The 22,252-nt window shown below is 41.3% G+C and overlaps 1 protein-coding gene across 1 annotated transcript; it reads right to left on the bottom strand.

Moving 5' to 3' along the window:
• Positions 1 to 25: 25 nt before the first annotated feature.
• On the bottom strand, positions 26 to 20,355 carry LOC104835235 (zonadhesin-like; the record flags this gene model as incomplete). The annotated part of the gene is made up of 17 exons (XM_010573122.1): positions 20,255 to 20,355; positions 18,740 to 18,789; positions 18,506 to 18,655; positions 16,597 to 16,859; positions 15,898 to 15,979; positions 13,018 to 13,089; positions 12,501 to 12,745; positions 10,866 to 11,149; positions 9,956 to 10,233; positions 6,771 to 7,369; positions 5,842 to 6,406; positions 5,034 to 5,233; positions 3,657 to 3,943; positions 2,306 to 2,345; positions 2,074 to 2,215; positions 830 to 979; positions 26 to 282 (listed from the first exon to the last, which is right to left on the bottom strand). Coding segments are annotated over exons 1-17 (3,732 nt in total), but the record flags the coding sequence as incomplete, so codon positions are not given.
• Between the last annotated feature and the right edge of the window lie 1,897 nt (positions 20,356 to 22,252).

Genomic DNA, 22,252 nt, shown 5'->3' with positions numbered 1-22,252 from the left:
TGGCACTGAGAGCCTGTGCCCTTACCTGCATGTTTCCTGTGCTGTGCACCGTGATCTCTCCCAAGTTCCATCTGTCCCCTTTGCTTCCAGCATCTCTCCATTCCAGTGTTGATGTTTCATTTTGAACTATGTACACGCGCAGGGCCATTGTTTCAGCTGCTCCGTACATGTGATACCAGAAGCGGAAGCAGTGCGGTCCTTCTGAACTGCACACTGGGCTGACCAGATGAGCCACAAAGCCGGGGAGGGCATTGCTCCCTTGCAGATAGATATAGTAGCCGTCTGAAACAAAGTGTGAGCCACACTGTTGCACACATATCAAATCTAGATAAAGCAAATTGGGCTACCACGCTTTGCTCTTGCTTATTTCCTTCCAGGTAGATACAATAGCCCTCTGGAAACAGTAGAGTGTCAGTTTTCCACATCAATGGTCCAGGACAAGATAAAGTCATTTCATTTACAGATTGTGTATAATAGAACATTTCTTCACCCAGCACCTGCATTAAACTTCCAGTTCCCAAATGGATTTCCAGCAGATTACGCTGGTCTACTTAGGGAAAGGAAAGCCTTCTAAAGGGAAGGACAAGTGCCGCAGTGATCCAGTCTCAGCCTGGATTTATCTTTGCTGAAGCCTCTTTACAGGAACTTATGCTAATAGGTCACATGATCATCAATGTCCTGCACTGTTCATCCACCCCACAACAGATTCCTGACTGCTCAAAAGTCTCTGCATTGAGTCTAGGAAATATGTGGCCTGGATTTGCTGTTGAAAGAGGCTTCTTGCCCTCTTCCAAGAGAAGCACAGCCAGATGCTGTTTGCTGTTCCTACCTCCAGTCGTGTGGTCATGGGAAGGGCCGGTATTTGGTGTGGGTGTCGGCCCCTTGTGCCTTATCCAGTCAAAGTCGTCACTGGTTGCCTGTTCCCACTCACAGAAGTCGACATCAAACGTGCAGGACATATTGCAGGCTGTTGGTGCAGCTGTATATGGTGCAGAAAGAAAAACAAAGTTTCCACAATGAGGTTTGGAATCTTCTCTCTGTTCTGACAATGCCTGTCTAGGTTCATGAAAAATTTGAAGATGTTATAATGGAATGAGCAGAAGTGACCAGTACTGAAAAATTGACTCTAAAGTATGAAATTTTAAGTGCCTGAGAATGTGTTTTATTTTACAAGTCCCTTCCTCAATTGTCATCATAATGCACTAATATCCTATATTTTCACACTGTGACACAGTCATTATCCTTGGTCACTGCAAATTGCTCAAAGCTGTCCTATTTGGCACAGAAGTATTCAGCTGGCTCTCAAAGTCCTGCTTAGGTGGAAATCTAGACATCATAATGAGAGTGGTCTGACATTTATTTTTACTGCTTATAAACTGGGATGAGAAGTATTGTTTCAGAATTGGAAAGAGGTTATGGAATACATTTTCATGTCATAGCCTCATTCTTAGGCTGCCATTTCTGCTGGGTTTGGTAACCACCTCTGGTAGTTTTAGAAGAAGAATTTTCTTGCCTCTAGCTTTAACTCTATGTTAACTGGTCTACCTAGATAATAAGGGCCTAATAGTGTTATGACTGGAAGGCTGAATGGACCGCAAGCTGCAGGATTCTCCTTTATTAATTTTAAAACCCTGGTTTATACACTTCTGAATTTATTTCACGTGCTTGGTAAAAACCTGGAGATGTAGACAGGTTGGGTACATGATGTATTAACAATTTTCAAAATGATAAAATATTTTATTAAAGCCAAAGTGGTGATTTGTTAGACAAGTGCTCAACTGTCCCTGGCTGAGCCCTTAACTAACAATGTATGTTGTCTTTCATGACTCAATTCTGAACAATGGTCTTAGGTCAAAAGTGTTCAAACATCATGTTCTAAAGTGAATACTGGCAGCCCATTAGAAGCTTAGATTAGAAGCCTAATTTTCAGCAATGCTAAGCAGTCGAAAGTTTCCTGTGTGTCCTTGAATCCCCTTTTCTGAAATTCTGCTCAACTTCTTAGTTACTTTAATTTATATTTGTAGCATGAGGACTTAATTGGATGGTTATTTGCTAAATGACCTAACGACTTACTGCAGATGGTATCTTTCCTCCATTCACCCAGATTTACACCTCCAAGTTCACAGGCAGCAGCGTAGGCCTCTAAAATCTTGCAAAACTGATTATAATTCCCCTCTGTGGCACACAGGTCATAGACACAGCTCTCAAAGTACAGCTGTGGGGGAATGTGCCAATGGCAGACCTGAAAAGGCCCACTATTTTTCAAAATAATTTTGCAGAGTTCTTCATATTCTTTCTCTTTTACCATGTCACAAGTGGGTGGTACAACTGCAACTGGATTACACCTGCATCAAAAATAAACAGCAGCATGGTTATATAATAAATCTGTATATTTTGTTCTATCCTGCAAGGCATACCTCAACAGTAATAGAACCCTATGCCAAATTCTGGGGATTTGCTGTGTATAGTCATCTTTAGTGTGTCAAACCCAAAAGTGAGAAATATTACAATTTGACTGATAATTCCCCATTAAGAATATAATTGCGATTTGTTGATGTATGGCTGTCTATCCATGGAATGAAGTCCAGAAGAAACCAACAAATCAGCTATCTAGTGCAAGCAAGATAATTTCAATTCACTACTGCATATGGTAAGAGCAGTAATTTGTATGTGAAAGCATTAACAGACAGATAAATGCCCCATGCCTATTTTAATCAATGCAGAGTTATCTTAGGAGCTGAATCTGAGAGATGTATTTAGACTTCTTTTAGTAAGATAATATAAAGGAGATATTTTAGAATAGAGAAATAAGTAAAAACATTGTCATATTGTCCTGTTTTCAGCTGGGATAGAGTTAATTGGCTTCCTAGCAGCTGGTACAGTGCTATGTTTTCAGTTCAGTGTAAGAAGAATGTTGATAACGCTGATGTCTTCAGTTGTTGCTAAGTAATGTTTAGTCTAAGGTCAAGGATTTTTCAGCTTCTCATGACCAGCCAGCAAGAAAGCTGGAGGGGCACAAGAAGTTGGCACAGGACACAGCCAGGGCAGCTGACCCAAACTGGGCAACAGGGTATTCCATACTGTGTGACATCACATCTAGTATAGAAACTGGGGGGAGTGGGGGCGAGGGGATCGCCTCTCAGGGACTAACTGAGCGTTGGTTGGCAGGTGGTGAGCAATTGCACTGTGCATCATTTGTATATTCCAATCCTTTTATCATTACTGCTGTCACTTTGTTAGTGTTATCATTGTCATTATTAGTTTCTCCTTTTCAGTTCTATTAAACCATTCTTATCTCAACCCACAAGTTTTACTTCTTTTCCTGATTTTCTCCCCCATCCCACTGGGTGGGGGGGAGTGAGTGGGTGGCTGCATGCTGCTTAGTTGCTGGCTGGGGCTAAACCACAACACATGCAAAAAAGAGCCCAATTTCAAATAAAATCTACAAAGTTCATGTGGAAAACCTCTGAAGGGTCGTTTTAAAATTTCAATGCTCTCTATTGAAAAGTGGAGTTATTCAAAGATGAAAAAGCTAGCAAACAAGTAATATCAAAGAAGGGTGACTATGGAATGTAAGTACTGTATGTTAATCCTATAACTAGATGATGTATGTTTCAGGCATTTTGCTCTTTCCTAAAGTATTATCAGATACTTACGTCCTGTTGTCATCCTTCACTAGCCAGCTGTCACCAAATTTATTTGGATCCTGTTCTAGAACTTTATCTGGTTTTAGAAAATCATCCAGTTGGTTGTCATTGAATGTCCCACACAGACCACACAGCTGTCCTTTGAGACTTTCATCAACCAGAATGAAAAGCTCCTGGTCACCATCAAACTTAACCTGGATCCCTAGAGAGGTATCAACGACCACATAGTGTCCTTTTATAGCTACTCTGGCTCCATGGTTCAAATCCACAGGAAGATAAACCTGAACTCCATTCACCTAAAGAAAACAAAACCCACACAATCAGGTAAGTCAATAAAGCTCCCAGGAACGAAGGGGAGGTCTACACTGCCAGTACTATAGCTTTCTTCACCAAGTCAGCCTTATTCTAATGAATAATGTAGACACAGAAGTTTGAAGCATAACAGAGGCTAATGGGCTGTATAGTTACCCCACATCTTGAATAGCGCTTTGTAGCACAAGTTGAGCTCTTTGCTGTCACAACTACACACATAGCAATACTTGGAATAGCTAGTTTAAAGCTAACTCTGGTATGTATGAGTCCGAGTGTGTATAGTAAAAATACTATTTCTATTTTAAAGACCAGATCTATAAAATTCAGACTGAGATTTAGTTCAGAAAAATCCTTCTATTATAGATGAAGCTATGGATGAAGCTGTTTTTTCCCTACAACCTCATTTAGAAAAGATTTGAATGGACAGAATGAAGCTATGCTGATTTCTGCCTTTTTTTGAAAAAATAAAAAAAATTCTGTGACTTTTAGCATCTGCAGTCTTGGAGGTGAATAAAGCAGAGAAGCCTGATTCTGTTCTTTTGGACAGAAATGTAAAGTGAATAGATGTGATGGATTGTTCATGCTTAAAGTAGAACACTTACATAGGTCTCTTTGTTTTTCTTCAAAACAATATGAAGATTTTTCAGTGTGACAGCAACTGAGTTCAAGGCTGTCCAGTTTGGGTTCCCTCTATGTTCATTTCTGGTTGTCACCGAAAACCTTTCAGAAGAATTTGTGCATGTCTTAACAACAGTATAATTACAGTCTCCTTGGAAATGGTACAGTCTCCCATCAAAGGTTATATAATGTGGATCCCCAAAAATGTGGCAGGTGCTGGGATGCAATGGATAACATCCCAGGAGTCCATTCTGCACTTTGCAAACTTCGCTTACTTCACACATGTCTGAATTGCAAACTACAGTCCCATTTCCAGCACATACACATTGGCCTGCACAGTCTGTTTGCCAAAAAGCTTCTCCTTTCTGTTAGAAATACAAAATAAAAATAAATTAAAAGAGTTAATGGTAATGACGAACTGTGAAATCAGCCCCTGAACTATGTGCCAGAACAAACCTCATAATATTTGCCATTCTGAAGGCAACCACAGTCACTCATGGACACACATTGTCCCCCGCTGATGACAAAACCATTGTTGCATTCACATCCTTCTAAACAAGGTCTGCTGCAGTTCTTTGATGCAAGAGGGTCAGTGCAGGTTCCTGGACAAGCACTGGTGCATGGATTGTAACGACTATTGGGAGGGCATGCAACAGCTGAAAAACAATAGAAGGCACTGAACTGACAATCACAACTCACATGAAATCACAATCCAAAAATGTGATTATTTTGAACTAGTGACAGTGGGGTTTTTTTCTGAAGCCTGAAATTCCATTCCTGTTTTTATATCAGAAAGCAAAAAAGAAAACATTCTACAAGAAAATAGCACAAATGTTGAACACATATATCCTGGATGTTAAGCATCTCCAAATGCAAGTAAAAACCATGCCTTGCTACATTAGATTTAGTACTTAGTTGGTACATTTCTACAAGTACACAGATCACAAAAGTCATTAGACGTAGTCTGGAAATGAACAAACCTATTAAAGGCAAAACATCATATAAAACTCAGAGGTGATTCCATATTACCAGGGACTTACTGCTACTGGTTTGACAGATTCTTGAGATAAGGAACAAAATTCTCCCCTGCTCTGTGGCAGAAAACAATAATGGGGAGACTTTTACAGAATTTTGTTTCTCAATATTTTGTATTTAATTATATTAAGAATTTAAGATCTCTAAGGTATGTCAGTTATTGGCCGAAATTGGCATCTTAAGATAATATGGGAGCTATTCAAAGATTCAGTTCTCTACAGAAACTCACGGCAGAAGGTGGCGTTCCTCCAGGGAAGAAGAGTCACGCCGGCTGCCTGGCATGCGTCAGCGTAGGCCTCCAGAGCAGCACACAGGAACTCCTGGCCACCATTCAGGGCACAAAGGTCATAGAAGCAGGTGTCAAAGTAGCTCTGGGGGTTGACCACAGCGTGGCACCTCTCAAAAGAGCCAGGCCTGGCAGTCAGCATGCCGCAGAACTGGTCCGATCGGTAGAGCTTCTCCTCTTCCTCACTGCAGGGTCTGGGGGCGACGGGGACACCGCAAGAGGAGTCATTGTCTGGGACCCGCCAGCTCTCCCCCAGCGCATTGGAGTCTGCCGCTTGCTGCCCGTTGGGCATCATGTAATCGTCCTCTCTCCGGTTGTTGAAGTTCCCGCACATGCCACAGGTCAGGTTGAAGTAGGCGGTGGGCACCTTCACCTCCACCGAGTGGTCAGCGTCGTAGGACACTCTGAGGCTGAAGTCTGTCTCCAGGACGACGTAGCGGCCGCTCCTGCTCACCGTGATGGCACCTCCTGCTGCGCTCACCGGCAAGGTCTGGCGCAGGTTGTTCACCTAGGGCGGACGCACCACAGTGGGCCCTGGACTTGGCTTCTGCCCCAGGGAGAACAGCTGCCAGGCCAGGCACGGCAAACCGGTGCCCGTGATGCCCTCGCACCCAGACGCCCCTGTGGCCTGCAGAGCCACGTCTGGGTTCTGCGCTCTGCAGGGTCCTTGCTACAACACGGGCCACATTCCCCATTTGCCTCTTCCTCCTCCACCCCCCGCCCCGGAAAGGAAAAACAAAGCAACCCAGCGGCTTCAGGGGAGCCCACCCGGGCCTGGGGCAATGGACATGCCTGGTACCCGCCAGGCCCTGACAAGAACAGCCAGCCCTGCTTTGCGGCCGCGCCACGCTCGTGCCAGCCCCACTGCCTACCAGCACTTGGCTCTTCTCCCTCTTGACAATGGCAATGCGCACGCCGTACACCTCAACCAGGACTTCGCGCACATAGGACACTCTGGTGTTCCCACGATGCTCGTTCTTGGCCTCAACGTTGAAGTAGGGCAGGGAGGTGGTGTTGGAGCACACTTTGGCCAGGGTGTAGGCGCAGTTGCCCATGAAGTGGTGCGTCACCTTGTCAAAGGTGTTGTAGTGAGGGTCACTGTGGACGTGGCAGATGCCGTAGGATTGTTCGAGGCACTCAGGTTTTCCGTCCTGCACCCCGCAGTACTGGCCCGCAGGGCACGAGGCATCGGAGCACTGGACTTTGCTTCCCCGCGCGGGACACGTGCACTTGGAGGAGCAGGTGTTGTCCGTCCAGAACTCTGAGCCCACGGGGTAGTGCTGCCCGTTGTGCCAGCACCCGCACTGCTGGCTGGGCACGCATCGGTCATTGTAGAGCAGGTACCCGCTGTCGCACACACAGCCCTCCACGCACGGCAGGCTGCAGTTGTAGGGTGCTATTGGGTCAACACAGGTGGCAGGGCAGGCTGCAGCGCAGGGCTCATAGTGACTGTTGGCAGAGCAGTCTAGTGCTGTGTAATAAAAGATAAACCTATTTATTAATCTTTTTTTTTAACTACTGAAGTGTTGGGTTTTGTTTAATATCATGTTTTGGTTTGGTTTGAAGTATTAGGGGACATCTTGGAGTTCTGATATAGTTTGATGCATGCCTTTGCTCTCTTACCACCCTTTAATTTCTTTTGAGGTTTAGGCTATTTAAATTTTCATTCATGGAGAGAATTTCCTAGGAGACCTCTTATTCCTGAAGATGATTACTTGGAATTCTTGCTTTGGGCTCAGGATATTGGTGTCATGTTAGTTATTTGTCCTAGGCATGTGCCATATTTAGGTTATAGTCCTGATATTTAATTCTAATCATATTTTTTCACTTCCCCAAGGTCTTTAATGTTTGTTAAATAATCAGGATGTACAAGTGCTCTATTCTATTTTTACATCTTGTTACATATGCGACATGTAGATACCCAAGCTAATTAGATGTTTTAAACACTGACATTTTCAGGTGAGAATGTGCCAGAACTGAAGTTCCCTACAATCTTTTTTCAGCTTCTATATGTTTATGTGATGCAGTTCAATTTTTAATGATATATTTTCTCACTCTATTTTTAGTCTGCTTTCCTAAGGAGACAGAGATCACACAATTACATTGTACATTTCTCTGCTCATCCCCCCACTTACTAAATTTGACCCAGCTGACTTATTGGAAATAAGTTGGTGAGATTGGTAGAGGACAAAAACATATTCAGGTCCATTAAATGAAATATAGGTGCAAGGCAAAGAGGAGAGATCCTGCAAACTTCTTCAGTAGACAGAACAGCTATGGAGAGGGGTCACTCCTGCTTAGAAACCCTAGAATCTATGTGAGAGAAATCCTCGGTAATGTCCCCAGCAGAGAAAATGCTCCGGCTAGAGACTTCAGTCAAATGTGAAACAAAAGTCAAAAAGAAATCAGGCTTCAGTCATTCCACTGTTTACAGACAAGTCTCTTTCTTTAGTCTCCCAATCTCCTTCAGTGCAGAAGGCACATAAGGCACTGGATCACTATTTCATGTTCCTTACATTGCTTCTGGTGGGAGCAGATCTGCTCAGGACTTTCAGACAGTATTTAAATCCTGTTCTAAAGAGAACATGTTTTTATTTCTATAATATATACCCAAATGCTTGAGAAATGTTCTCTACTTAATCTTTACCAACAGAAGAAGGGTCATTATTCCCATTTAATCTCCAGCACAGACTTCTGTCTATTAGTTCAATACTTGATACCTTTTGTCTTGTGCCTCTGTGTTTTTGTCTCTTGCCCACCCTCACTACCTTTTCCACTTCCATTAGCGTGGTTACAGCCTCTATTGCACAGGCTTCTTACCTCAGTCCTGGCCTTTAATTTCAGGCTGCCTACCTGTGTTGCCTCCTCTCCCACCTGAAACCATGAATCACTATGCCTGTACAGGACATTCTGATGCTTTCCTCCACATCCGTAGGGATGAATAGCCAGTGCTCCTTCCTCGCATACATATGACAGTTTGTGCCACTGATGATAGTGTTTCCAATACCCTCCTTCCCTCTTTTTCCCAGATCTCCTGCTCAGCTCATGAGTTGTGTTCCTCCTTCATCCTGCTCTCTTTGCACTGCTACAAACTATGAGTTTCAGATATTTTCTCTGTTCGATCTCAGGTTTATTCCTCTCATCAGCTCTGATTTCATTATTCCTGTAAGAGCAACAAGCTCTGACCCCTGGACTGGCTACCTAGTCTGTGCTTCCTTGTCCTTGGCTCTCTACCTAGCCAGCTTCCACCTGTCCTTCCTCTTTTCTGTAGACTTCTAAGCAAATTCTCATTTTCCGTTCTAGCTCCTACTTGCTTTCTCTAAATCCAGGGCCTTCCACTTAGCCTATTCATTAGTCCTCTCCAGTTCCTAGTCAAATCTCCTTTCTCACTGTCCCAGACTGCCTGGATTCCTTATCCCCATCTACAGCTCTGCCTTTCATCTGCTCTGGCTTATGTCCCTTCTATGTTCATATAAGGCATCCACCTTGATGTGTTTTTGCCTAGGTTGCTGCAAGAGGAGAAAACACAGCTTCCTTTCTGTTAACTGGGTGCCTGGCCACTCCACAGGGTAGAGAGGCTGGGAGCATAGGAGAAGGCAGCTCAGGCTCTCAGCAGGGAGGGTGAATAAAACTGTTACATATCTACTAAGCATGTGCAAAATGAGATTATTTTTTTTCTCAAAGACACTTAAGTTTAGGTATAGCTTCTTCAGAAGGTAAAAAACCCTCTAAGTCAAATGTCCCTGATACACTTAATACCCCTGAACAAAAATATAGGGACACTAGAGGAATTCAAAGGAAAAGCCTCCAATTATATTTTAAGATGGACTAGACAGTATTTTCTCCTTCCATCGGAAGCAGCTTAAATATTGTCACTAGAATCTTCCCAAAGGAATCAAACTGAGGACTATATGTAACCCTGAAATCTTTAGCCTGATCAGTCAAGATTCACAATGTTATAGGAATTCAAAACAGTGTCTTGTAGTGCTCTGTCTTCAGGAAGTCCTAATTATATCCTCCTGACAAGTGGTAATTTCCAGTAATTTTTGATACATACGGCAGAAGGTTGCATTTCTCCATGGTGTCAGCTGGACTCCTGCAGCTTGGCACACATCTGCATAAGCCTGCAGGTTTTGACAGAGGGCTGCATTGTTCAAATGAAGTTCACAGAGATCATACTGGCAGGCTTCAGAATAACTTTGTGGATCAACTACTGAGTGGCAGTTCCGGAATGGACCATTGGGATCTGTGATCAGACCACAGTATTCATTGCTTTGGATCATATGTTTTTCATCAGCAGTGCAATTTGGAGTATGGCCATGGTCTGGCAAGCACCTAGTGTGGAAAAAAAAAAAGATGTGAAAAAATTCACCGATGAACTTTGGATGCACTAGCACCTAAGACACTTTTCAAATCACATCTAACAAAACTACAGGGCTGTCCCCAGGATAAGCATAACATATTTTACAGCTCTACATTTCAAACACTTAGGATAGAAATTCAGATTTCAACATGATCTCAACCTTATAACCTTGGAGAGGCCTGGAAGAAACCCAAATATTTATTTTGGCTTTCTTTTAAGTCAAGCTTTCTACATGGAAGATACCTAGGAAGGGAGAACAAAGAGTAAAAGCATTTGAAGTTAAACCTCTACTATCAATATATTGTGAATTCATAAAATAAAGTGTCTCAGAAGAGTTCAAACAAGATCTTCAGGTGTTAGCGTTAATACACTGTAATAATAACTGAAGTCTTAGTGGGCATCTGCAGTGTTTTATTCAAATTTTCTCTTTTTAAGCACAGCTAAATTTGCTGTGAAACTACCCAGATAGATAAAGTAACTAAACTGACAAGAATATATTTTATTCCATGTGCCTGACATTTTTGGCCCACACACAACAGTTGCTTAAAATACTGGTCATTGCATAATCAATAGCTAAGGCCTAACATCCCCTCTGGAGTCCTACCTGGAGTCATTGTGAACCTGCCAACTGTTGCCAAGGCTGGCCGAGTTTGTTTCCATCTCTCCATCTGGGTTAAGAAAGTCATCTGCTTTGTTCCCATTATAATTTCCACATATTCCACAGACTTTAGACATATAGGTACTGGGAAGAGTGATTTCTACTCTGTGATTTCCATCAAACTTGATATTCAGCCCAAAGTCAGTAGTAACCACAACATACTGCCCACTGAAGGAAATACTGACACCCTGCGCCAAGGTCAGAGGGAGCACCTGGCTGACTCCATCAAGCTGCAGGCACAGAGAAGGACAATCATTATAATCACTTTAAAAGAAGCATTTTTAATGGTGACCTTCTTAGATCACATCCCCATGTTGCACGGTGAGCAGTAAGAACTCACATTGTGTTAAGTATTATTTAACATGAATGTTGTATATGGGCACATAAACTAGGGCCTTGAGGCCATAATAATGTAGCTACATAGCTTCCAAGTGCAGTCAAAATGAGCTTGGTGAACCAGACCCAGCTGGCAAAAGTCCCAGGACTTAGCATGGTCTGTCAGCAGTAACTGCTTACAGACCTGTCTTTTATTTTGGATCAAATAAATAAGATTTAAAAAATGTAGTTAGAATGCGTTTGCAGAAAATTTTCAGGATTGGACAAATCTTGAAAAAGCTTCCTTTTATTTCTTTCTCTTTTAATTTTCACATTTGAAATGCCAGACAATAGAAAGTAATAGTCCAAGTAAAATTTTCAACTTATTTAAAATTTATGAAAATTAGCAGCTACTTTGAACATTTCTTCTTATTACATATGTAAGAAAGTTTGGTTTACTTAGCAACATAGATATAATAAAAACAGTAAATACAGGGGAAAGGCATAAAAGAGAAGCTGTTGGACAAATGTGGATATATGAGTTCAATATGTTTCTAAGATTGGACAGGAAAGGTCTTGGTGTACATTTAAACCTTTATCTCCTGTCACAGAAATCACTGTACTATTTTCTTATAAGAAGGGTGGTAATGAAGTAAGGTGACCTATTCATTTAGTGGGGGTTTGGATCAAACATGTCTGCTGTCTTGGCCCTTTATGGAAAGGAGCCATAGAAAGCCTTAAAATACAGTAGCTGGCCAAGTGACACAATCAGTGTGAGGAGTCATCCGATTGTCACTCTAGGACTCTCTCATCTGGCCCTGGTTTATGGCAAATGCCAGGTGTTAAGCGAAGTTAGCAGTGATGTGGAATAACTAGAAATCAGGGATGAGCATGCAGCTTTACAGGCTACCACACAGGATTGGGAAATAACCACTAGTGTGGACGTGGTTAATGCAGGGCCTTTTTATTCCTTGATGCAGACAAAGCTTGAGCATGGGGGGCAAGCTAGAAAGGTAAGCTAGCCCACCAACCCCATCTGGAGTGTCAGCTCTAATCCCACTTTTTAGCAACACAACACAAAATTTTAGCCTATATTTTCAGTCCTGAAATTGCAATGTTTAAGAACTCCACGCTACTCCTACTCCTAAATATCTGACTGCCCTCTAAATATTACTGCATGTATGCTGGAAATTTGTAGTCATTGTACAACAATTTCTTCATTCACACTATAAGTTACTGATGATGGATAGTGGGCTCCAACCTTACCTTAACAACTCTGTTTTTACCCAGATTGATCCTGTAGCCATACACATCGATGTCCACATATCGGACATAGGACACACGAGTGTTGCTTCCCCTGTGCTCATTGGCTGCTTCCACGTTGAAATAGGGCAGTGAGCTGTTGCTCTCACACAGCTTGGAGAGGGTGTAGGTGCAGGTACCCATAAAGTCGTGACGCTGCTTGTCAAATGTGTAATAGTGAGGATCCCCGTATATACTGCAAATTGCTTCTGGAAACGGGAAAAGGGAATATGTTCTCATTAACATATGGATACATCCAGAAAAGCCACCTCATTGTGCAGTGGGAAAACACAATCATCCCCATTTTATAGATTACATATGGAAGAAATGAAACGGAAAAGCCAGATCTATATGGCATAGGGCAATGCCATAGAGAGATACCCAAAGAAATTAGCTGAAGCAAATAAGTAGCACTGGTAGTAAAAAATTTAGATGCCCTTCTACAACCCATTGACTAGCATATGTTATTGGCTAAAATTACCTATCACTGGAGGCGGTGTAGATTCTGTTGGTGTTGGTGTAGGTGTTGGTGGTACAGGGGTGGGGACAGCTTCTGTTAGTAGAAAAGACAAGGCAATACAATGAGTCATAACATTACAGGGTGAACACTACTTACACACCAACATACATGAATTTCCACTTATTCTTCACCAGCATAAAGTTAGAAGTTTTTAACTGAAGTAAGTGAAACTACCTATATATAAAACCGAGGATGTGTGGGTCTTTTGAGCACTTAGGAAAGCTTGTCTGATCATTAGCTTGGTGACAGTGACTGAGCTTGTGCCAGCATGCTTCTCTGGAGCTGGAAGTGTATTTACAATTGCATATGTGACTCCCTCTGGCATGTATGTTAAGGCATGAAGGTCATACTGTCTGCAAGTGTTGGCAGGTCTGGGAGCGAGTGGCCTGCCAGCAGATGCCATATAGCAGAAACAAATAACTCTCAGGGCACTGGTGGTTTCTAATCAGAGAGTTTTGTTGTTTCTTCAAAATTATATTTATTTCTTAGGACTATGACAGCTGTAAGACCTTTCTACTGACAGACAAAATAAACAGTCTTCTTGTAGAGTCTTCCCTCCCGCCTGCTTCTGCTTGCTAACAAATATTAGCATCTTCTCCACCTATGCTTCATCCATGACAAAGATATATTCTAAAAGAAGTGGTCCTTTTGGTGTACTTTTATGTGTGAGATAGCAACACCAGGTTGAGTATTCTCTTGATGTCATGTTCGTTCACCTGATGACATGAGAATGAGTGATGGATCTGAATCTTTGGAAGTACAATAGACTGACTAAAACCTTCAGAGCACACACCCATTCACTCCTGCCCCTTTGCAGAACAAAGAACAACTCTCCTCATTCAGGTATTCTCCTATTGCACCCTTGTGAGCCCTCCACTGCGCACTGAGTGTGCGATAACAGTCTGTGTACAAGGAGATAACCAAGTGATGAATTGATTCATGGAGAACAATGCTTTCCAACCTACTTATAGATGCACTATAGGTATATAATCATCCAAATGAATTCACAGCTAAGGCAGTTGGTCTTCCATATTACTGACACTGCTAACAACATTATTTACAGGGATTAAGTCGTAATATAGAAAACAAGTCACATGAGAACAAGTTAAAGATTTTTGAATAATGATGCAGTAACTACATACTATGATGGTACTGCTTTTGTGCTAACCATGTGATCCAAACTCAGCGGGATGTGGGAGTTTTGCAAGATACTTATGATTATAATTTAGAAGCAGCCCATAGAGTTCACCTAATCTGAAGTCTAGTGTATAGTGATAAATCTCTTCACAAAATGATGCCATTCACTTAATGAGCTCTAACTTCATAGCTGAAGATATTTTGTAATAACCTGCCTGCAAAATAGGATCAGCTCCTTTGCATGCACTGGTTTCTTGTACATCTGTTTCTTATATGCCCATTTCTTCACATCCAGCTCCCTACTCCAGTTTCAATGCAGTTTTTGCATATCTAGCCCAGAACTGCTCTTTTTGCTCTTTCAACATTGGTGAAAAATTACAGGAATCCTGATAATGGGTGTATTGCCACAATGGGTACTTCCCAACAAGCTTTAAGTTAACTTTGTTGTAGAGCTGAGGAAAAAAAAAACAGAAGAAAACTTCTTCCTAAGATTATTGTCCTTTGAGCTCTAAGGTGAAGAAGTTCTGCAAATGACAATATGAACATCAAACATCATAACCTAAAGACTGCTTGCTAAAGTTGCCTTGGAAGCTAATTTTTCATGTAACAAATGAACATATATTTAGTTTTTCATGAGTTTCATTAAAATGTCTATTCAATCAAACATTCTGGTAGAAACAAAAAGATTGGGAGGACTTTAACTTTTACCAGATCTAATAATTCACTTAACTTTCATCATATTAGTAGCCATACAGTTGAACAGAGACAGAAGCACTCTTCTTGCCTCTTGGAGTTACGTTAGTGCACCATCCAGTGGCTGAATCATGTGCTAATACTCCTGGGAAAATGAAGAACTGGCTCTCCCTAGCCCTCCAAAAAAAAAAAAGGCTCCAAGTATTTTCACAGAATTTTAAAGAAAATTATATGTTCTGACAGTGTGGACCTGAATGGAAATCTTTGTCCTGGCTAGCATAAATTTGAAACATTTTATTGTCATTATGTGAGCAGTATTTCACAGAGAGCCAAGTCTATTAAGGCCTAATGACACTTCCTATATGTTTTTCAGCAAGTTTCTTGTTCAATTCACATTTTGTAAGTATTGCATGCTTGTCAGTGAAGATGGGATGAAACTGTAAGCCACTTGAGATCCTAGTCATCCATAGCTTGTGCCAGTCTTGGCTGATTTATTACAGGGTCAGCGATCAAGCTCAAATTGCTGATTCATAGTCGGAGCTGGGAGTGCAAGTCAGCTTTATTGACTCACCGTTACTTCTTTTTGTGACATATGGCAGTGCTGTGTATTTCCTGAACTTGTATGAACTGAGATTTGCTGTAAAATCCTGATTAGAGCATTTAATCTAGAATCCAAGACCAATGTGCATAGCCTTGGCTGGGTTTAAGAGATTACCTTCACTTAAAGTCTGAAGTGCAAGTTTGCTGGACCTTGTGAAAACGGTCACATTTTCAGGGAAGGGGATAGCTTATTCTGGATGTTTGAGGTGGTGAGGAAAGATTTAGGAAGAAACTACAACAAAACAGGTGACATTCCAATGAAGCATGCTGTAAAGTTTTTGCCATTTCTCTTTTGTGGTTCAAAGTTATGAGGAGTTTCTATATTGTATATGGAATGGAGTAATGGTCAACAGCTTAAACAGAGCTGAGGAAGGAGCTCTAAGATACACTAAGATGCAAACACAGACTTACCACAGGATCCATCCCTTACTCTAACATTGTCCAGTGCTGTATCCCCATACTCTGTCAGTCCTCGGACAGCCTCAAAAATTACCTAGGCAGGACACGAAGTGAATCACTGCATCAGAGTTGTTTAGGCAAATATGAGACCTGTTCCCTTAGAATATTTTGAAAACATGCTTTCTGGTGTATCTTTAAAGGCATCAAGTAAGCTGAGACTGTAACATTTTTCCTAGCTTCCCTCAGAAGCCTAAAATATATATTCTGTTATAAGGTAAGGACTTCAAGAAACATTGTCCTTGATTTTGCTGACTGATAAATGATTTATGAGAATTAGTCGTCTGGATTCTACAGAGGAGTCCAATGTAGGCAGCATCCCAAAGTTCAAACCTTAACTCACAGCAGACAAACCTGCATTTAATTAAGGCACCTAAAGTCCTTGACTTCGTGATAAAATAAAGGAGAGAAGGAAGGAAAAAGCGGGAGAACTAAATATGTATTATGCCCTAAGTAACAGCATCAATAAAACTCAGGGGGTTGTTTGTTTCTTCTCTTAGTTCATTGGCACAGAGCATAAGGCCATTATATTTACGAAATATAAACCAAGCAAATCTTGGTTATATTTTCTAGCTTACATGCACAACCTTTTGTCTGCAAGGGGAGAACAAATGCTGACACTGTACAAAGAAGTTTATTCTGAAAATATATTACCTTTATCTTTCTTTGTGTTGGAAAAGTATGAGTGATGGCACCATAGTTCCACAAGGAACTCTGGTTTCCCTTCCGACTCCACACCACAGACTCGCCTGTGCTGTCTTGGATAAGCACTCTCAGCTCATTCATGTCTTCTGACCCAAACATATAGTACCAGAAGTCTATGCATATTTTTTCAGAAACTACAGTATCTGGGCTCTCAAGCCTGTTAGTGTCGAATGGGATCAGATTACTTGCTTCTTGGTAGATGAAATAGCCTTCTGTGGAGTAAAAAAAAATAAAATATTGTTGGATCTTTATAACTTGTTAGGTGTTATTTAAAACTGAAGTACAACCCAACTCTGGAAGAAGTCAAGGGCATCATTAGCAGTACAAAGAAGCAAAGTAGAGAGTGTTTGGAATTTACATTGCAATGGTTAGCACCATGTAGTTTTCCAAACTAGAATGTGAGCTGGTGAGCAAAGCAAATATATCCCATCTCACATGAACAGTTATTTTGGGATCACAAATAAATATGTAGGCCTCTTTCAAGAGGCAGCACCTCCAGACACACTGCCCCACTGATCCATGTTCAGTTTCCTCTCTCCTCAAAGGAAAATAATGCAATCTATCTGCTATACACCTTCTCTTGCGGGATATATTTTTTTCCTAAAGATCTTGGTCTCAAGAGGAGCAAATCCCTAGCACAAGGAAAATCCTAACATCTCAGCATTTGGTTTTGTCTCAACATGGAAGGGATAGAAAGCAATGCAGATATTTCCATTAAAATATTTAGGTATGACATTATGAAAAGGAAGGAAACTTTTCAAAATTCAGAAACTCACAGTGTTTCTTTAAGGATTTGAAATGCTTTAGTCTGAATTGGTTCAATATGAGATCACATTTTGCTTCACTAGGGCTGAAGCTTTTTACTTCCCATGGGCTAAGATCAAAGCTACATTTCCCCAGTGCAGTTAAAGTCAAGTCTCTCCCATCTGATTATGGAAAGGAATCAAAAACAAATGAATGACCATTTCATTTCTATATGTAAAGTATGGCTCCATACATAGCATCTAACATTCAGTCATATGTTTTAGCTGGCAAGAAAATATAAGTCATATTTAAAGTTACATGGTCTGTGTCAAGTCAAAAAGCAAAACATTTTTTTGTGTGTGTGAATAAAAATTAAAAATATTTCATTTCTTCTTTCAACAGGCAATTTTAATTGTTATTATCAAAATACTAAAAATGCAGAAAATTATTTAGCAAAAATCCCGACTAATACTGTCCTAATCCGCTTACAGAATCTGACAGTAGCTGACCTTTCAGTCTCAGGATAATTACGGAAAACAATATGACTACAGACTGATCCCCCATAAATGGATCTGCTAGTGCAAGGGTAGCGGTTCAGATAGAGATGGAGCCATACTAAGCACTCGTCTGATGATATGACCACGTTAGGCCCCAGTTTTTCAATCACATGTAGCTGAGGACAAGCTTTTAAAAGATATTATTTAATTTCAGACTTGATCTTATAACACTTTGCTAGCATGAACATTATCTAGTACCAGTACAGCAATCATTACATTTACTGCCATTAACTGATATCAGTGTAATTTGGCCACAAGAGCTCTCTTGAATAATGATCTGTTGCACATCACTGAATTCTCTGTGAGGCCTTAAGCATGACATAATTAGCTTTCTTCTACTTCCATGCACTGCTAAAGATTTCCAGCCCATGATGAAGCAACCCAGTTTAATTTACTCGTAACTGACACAGCAAAAAGTGGAAGACAGGTGTCAGCATGAAACAAAACTGATACATTTCAAAGGGCTTCATCAATCTCATTTCTCTTAAAGAAAGGTGAATAAAGGTAGTCAAGCTGTCTTCAAAAGAAAATCAACAATGACACAATTGAGCACCTACTTCCATCAGGATAGTCTCCAGCAGGACCTGTTCCATCAGTCGGAGTGTCATGCTTGGTTCGTATCCACATTCCCTGGTCGGCATTGCAAGGTTGGGTCCAGTCACAAAATGGTCTTGAGTTGTTGTTAAAATCACATCTGGTGAGGTAAGCTGAAATACATTAAAGTAAGGAGGAGGGGATAGTATGTTCAAAATCTGCCTTGGATGTTAACAGCACTAATGACATGCAGTTACCTGTTTCAGAATCCCATGTTCTCAAGCCACCATTTGGTCTTTGCTTGATCCTGCCAAGAAAAATAACACAGTGAAGCCCTTGTGGAATTAGTGACTCAGAAACTGTTTAAGAAAGAATATTGGGACCTCAACATATGTCTTTGGGTGTTTCACTGAATAACTGAATAGATCCAGGGTTTCATCCATGTCTGATTCTTTCTCTTCCCATATGTACTTACTCTTTCATGATATAGTTCTGAGAGTGAGTCAAAGGTGGGATATGTTCACTTCATCTAGTGTGGAAGGATCCTCTGCTCTGTATCCCACCAAACTGAAAGGAGACCAGCTCTCCTACATACAGGGAGCTATGGAAGGGATGGATAGATGCAGCTCAGCTCAGACAATACCAGGATGATAGCAAAGACTTGCTATTAACTTGCTCATGGCATTGTCATCCCCACTGTTGCAAAGCAAAGTGTGTAAATGCCAGTAAACTAGTGTACTGTGTAACCCTTATTTGGTGGAAACCTATATATTTCCTTTAACTCCTGCAAATCTCTCATGAAACAAAGCTGTCATCTCATTCAGCTCTTTTAATTTACCCTGAAAAAGCTTCAGAAAAAAAGCAGTTACAAATGTATAGTCCTTGTGCTGCTACAAAGTCCTGCAGAGATGAGCTGACACAAGACCAAAATCCCACGACAGATGACAGCATAAATGGCTCTGCTCTTTTGGTGTTTTGCATAAGGAAGGGATTTCCAGGACTGCAAGGCTACAATAGTAGTTCTTGACATACTCTGATGGTAGTCCACAGTTTCAGGAGGCAGGGTTCAGTTCCAGCCTCTGTGGTCCTCCTCCTTATTTATCCTTATTGTACTTGACACGGTATAGAGAATCTGTCCTTAGGTGAATGCATTACAGTCAATGTCCCCACTGCCCCTCAAAAACTAAGCAATGACATTCAGAGAAACTAGGGAGATTAGGAGCAAATATCACACAATCAGTTCATTGGCAAAATGCAGCAAGCAACTGGAAAACAGACTGAGCTAAGGCTAAGGAGGAAAGAGACTATGTTAAGACAGATAAAGTAAGAAAATTTGCTTCACTGCTCCTTGCTGGATTTCTTCTTCCATGAGAAAGGGAAAGCTGTGACGAGTTGCCACTAGGTCTCTATTCAGTGCTATCTTTAAACTGTTACACATCAGGCAAGTCCTAAGGCAAAGGTTACTGTAGGTATATTCAGAGTCAAAAGTGTTTTATAACTATTGCGGTTATTTTGTCAAGATCTCTCCTCTTCAGATGCGCCATTAGGAATCCATGTGTTACAGGTTTTTCTCACAGACAGGAGCCAGTGCAGAATTAGGCAACAACAAAATTAAATTATTTCTTCTTTTTCAAAATGACAAGGTTCAATTGTACAACATCCACATTTAAAAAGTGAAGAAACATTCCACATTTAAAAAGAGAAGGAAGGATATTTATCATTAACAGCTGAGCTTCCTGAGTTAAGCTTCATTCAGTTACTGCGCTACTTACCCTGTGGTATTTAGCACCGAAATACAGAATAAAATCAAAGTGTATTGTAAGTGCCAGAGGGTCCCCATGCTAGAAGACAGAGTTAAGTCTTCTGGGTGGTACAGTCTGCATAGTAGTCCACCAGCTGTACTCAGCAAAGAGGAAATGAGGACTACCTACAGTGAAACAGAGGAATATATTGACCAGAGGGTGGAGGCGACTATAAAAACCTGTCTAACCATATATCAGTTATGTTCCCTGGGTAATCTACCTTGAGGAAAGCACATATGAATGGAAAGCTCATATTCTGTGTCACTTGCTTTGATGCCCTTAGTTGTTTGCTGGAGAAACTGATTTGATTTTGGCAATTTTTGTTGCTGCTGTTGTATATTTTAAAAGTCTGCAATTTTAAAGGGCTTTTTTCTCACATTGATAGCAAAACAACTTTCTTCATTTTAAAAATCCTGCCCAGCTTTCACTGCTAGTATAAGTGAGATTTCTCATATTGACTGAATTTTCTCCCTTTCTGAAACTAGCATTCAGCAGAGCAGATAACAAACTTTCAATTTACTCACAACAGTCATGTTGTCATGGGCACAATTCAGGAACTTGCTGAAGTATTATTACACCATACTGCCCCTGCTTAAAAATAAATGGATGATTTTCTGGGCTGCAATGAAGTCTCTGTTGGTTGCTGGCGCAGAAAAAGCAGGCAGATCATTCCCAGTGCTGCTTGGGCCTTTGCTGTTCTGTTCTTTTGCAGCATTCCTTGCATTGGGGTCTGCAAATGAATGGCTCAAAGGCAGCAAAATTCCCTCTTTCACCTGGATTTTGTGAATGATAAGAATCAAAGGAGTATCAGGAAGGATACAGTGTTTCCTTGCATTGCCTGGAAACCCCAGACCATGGCTCTTTTTTTGTCTAAAAGGAGGATGTCTCTGGGAGTGGGGCATTCTGGAAAAGTGGCCTCTTAGTTACAACCGCTTTCCATTTGTGATTATATTCCAATGACTAACATCATTAAGGCTTCATAATTTAAGTCTGGAATTTCTTCAACTCCCTTTCCACCTGCTCAGCATAAAGTATTTTCAGTTGCCATTAAAAAGGAACTGAGGGAAATAAGGAAGGATCAAGGGAGGCTAAGCAGAAACACAAACATATTTCAAGTTAGATGTTAATTGATGTGTTGACAATGGGCCTGGGGCTGCTTTCTGCCACAAGCTCGTGCCCCACACAAGCCCCTCCAAAGCCAGAGGGTGGATGTTCACTTGACTGGTAATCACCCCCCTCCAATGAAAATCCTTTCCTAGGAAAATGTGTGTATTTTTGCCAATTGGTAAACAGGAAAAATGATTTCTGTGATTTAGAGACAAAAGAGACTCATTCCCTGCACAAAACCAGTGACCACACTTTTCCAGTTCAGTTGAGGAGAGGTCACTGTGAGGGGGAGAATACAAGTGACCTTCAGATAAAAGTTGCAGTGAGCACACTGCATTTTCAGCAGGGCTGCTGAGATGCTGGTCCAGCAAGTGGTAATCTGGGCATTAGCTGTCCTTAGCACTGTAAAGGGTAGCAAGGGGCCCTCCATGTACGCACATGTTTTCCTTCTGCAGACAGTTTAGAGATTCCTCATGAATCTGATGCTGGTCTGTATGATTCTGACGAGATGATGTAAGTCCATCTAGGAAAGAAAGCAACACTCTGGTAAACCTGTCCATTCAGATGATGCACTGTCTTTGACTCCTCCCCACCCACAGTAAATATGAGGCACTCAGCACCATGAACACTCCTGTCAATAGAACATGGCATGCTGTCCAGCCATGCCATGTGACCTTTTCTGTCACTTTGTCACTCCTGACAGCCAGGACCTGCCAGCTCAAGTACTCTGTGAAAGGTGAACTGGAGTTCAGTAGATCAGGGCTTTTCAGCGAGGGACAAATATTAGTAACCTCTTTTACATTTGGGAAGGATGACAAGGAAATGGCTTGCCATTTGATTTCAGTGGGATGTGACAGTATC

Source organism: Haliaeetus leucocephalus, unplaced genomic scaffold (genome assembly GCF_000737465.1).
Source record: "Haliaeetus leucocephalus isolate CR32 unplaced genomic scaffold, Haliaeetus_leucocephalus-4.0 Scaffold362, whole genome shotgun sequence".
Taxonomy (NCBI): Eukaryota; Metazoa; Chordata; class Aves; order Accipitriformes; family Accipitridae; genus Haliaeetus; species Haliaeetus leucocephalus.
Note: the sequence above shows the minus strand (reverse complement) of the source record. Positions and strands in the feature narration are given on the sequence as shown.